Below are 1,827 nucleotides of genomic sequence, written 5' to 3'. Positions count from 1 at the left end.
ATAGCCTAATTTTTGCCTACTTCATTCAAAAATGGCCCGATTTTTACACTTTTGTAGCTGGAAAGACCTAAAATTAGAAAAAAAATGTAATTTTGAGTTAAAAACCAGTGAGAACTACGAGAAAACCACGAAAATTGACCGAAAACCGCAATTTCTTAGTACCAATTTCAAATTTTACACCTGCTAAGCAGTAGCAAAATAGACTAATTTCGACCAATTTTTGCACAAAATGGCTCGATTTTTTCATTTTTTGGGGTTAAAAATGTAGTTTGTAGTGAAAAATCGTTGATAGAAATTTTACATTGCAAAAAATCCAGTTTTTGCACCTGCCCAGCTGATTTTTGGTACTGCTTAGCAGTGGTAAATTTCAATTTTGACACTGCTTGGCAGTAGAAAAATCTTTATTTTTCGCCACATTATAGGCTAATTTTGACCTATTTATTTGGAAAAATGGTCTGATTTTCATTTAAAAAATCACAGGAAAATACAAAGTACACGGCAAAAATAAAGAAAAAAATGCAACTTTCAGGGACAATTTCATCAGTACATGAGTATTTATCATCATTTTACGAGTGATCATAGATCACAAAAACCGGTTTTTTTTACAGAAAACATGCTACAAAAAAACAATTATCTCGATTTATTATGATTCCTCTTAAAATGTAGGCGTCGATTCGCCAGACTATCAGTACTGTAGGAGCATTCTGGACATGCGTAGATGCCTCCTTTCACTTTTACAGCACGTTTCAGACGGAGCACATGGTTCGTTTGTTGGCCGTGTCTGGAAAAATCGATAATTAGGATTAAGGTCAGAAATTGGGGGTTTTTGACCACTTTTAGAGCCAAAAATCCATCATTTTTTCGAGATTTTGACTATGAAAATGCTGAAAAAATGTCGATTTTCATCATTTTTGGTTCATTTTCCATGTTTTTTGGTTCATTTTTCATGATTTTTGGATCATTTTTCATGACTTTTGGTTCAATTTCCATGATTTTTGAGCCATTTTTCATGATTTTTGGATACTTTTTCATGATTTTTGGATACTTTTTCATGATTTTTGGACCATTTTTCATGATTTTTGGAACATTTTTAATGATTTTTGAGCCTTTTTTCATGATTTTTGGCTCATTTTTCATGATTTTAGACCACTTTTAATAAATTTTGAACCATTTTTAATGATTTAAAAAAATCAGTTTTTTCAGCATTTTTAGAGCCACAATCGGGGCATTTTTTGAGATTTTGCTCTACCTATACAACGCTTTTCGATTTGCAAAGCTGTTTTGGCACTCGAAGCATACGAATTCTCTTCTTCTGATTGTCCAGAAAGGTTCCCTCTAGATTTGTCACTGTGAATGGCTCCAAAATCCCAAATTCCGACGAATTCTGAATCCCAGAAGACGTCGGAAGGCTCGGAACGTCTCCAGATCGTCGTTCAGAATATTTAAATTCCCGCGTTTTGTGTTTCGTGGCGATTCCATGCCGCCAGAGTCCTTTTCGATTGTTGAACGACTGTCCACAGGTGAAACAGAAGACTTGGGAAGGATTAGATGGTGATGACGTCATCTGGAATTGGGAGGCGAGGACTTCTGGAGAGTTGAAATCATCAGAAGACGTTGCTGGGATAGAGAAGTCGTCCGTTGGATTCAGATAGTCGTGCTGGATGAAAATTCGGAGATTTTTTGGGGTTTTTAGTGGATTTTAAAGCAATTTAGGCCATTTTCTAGAAAATCCAAATATTTCAAAAAAAATTTTTTTCTTCAAAGTATTCAAAAATTCAAAAAATTAGAAATTCTCACCACAAAACCCTTTCCTCCAAAAATCCACCA

General features: G+C 34.6%; 1 protein-coding gene across 1 annotated transcript in view; it reads right to left on the bottom strand.

Annotated features, from left to right (window-relative positions):
• Positions 1-630: 630 nt before the first annotated feature.
• CBG23818 overlaps positions 631-1,827 on the bottom strand; it is a gene marked incomplete at both ends in the record, with an annotated part of 3,695 nt that continues 2,498 nt past the window's right edge. The window contains one exon of the mRNA XM_045238524.1: positions 631-781. Within this exon, the coding sequence (XP_045091176.1) occupies positions 631-781 (151 nt within the window). The remainder of the gene's footprint in view (positions 782-1,827) is intronic.

Source organism: Caenorhabditis briggsae (genome assembly GCF_000004555.2).
Source record: "Caenorhabditis briggsae complete genome, chrV, whole genome shotgun sequence".
NCBI lineage: Eukaryota > Metazoa > Nematoda > Chromadorea > Rhabditida > Rhabditidae > Caenorhabditis > Caenorhabditis briggsae.
This window is presented reverse-complemented; position numbering and strand designations above follow the sequence as displayed.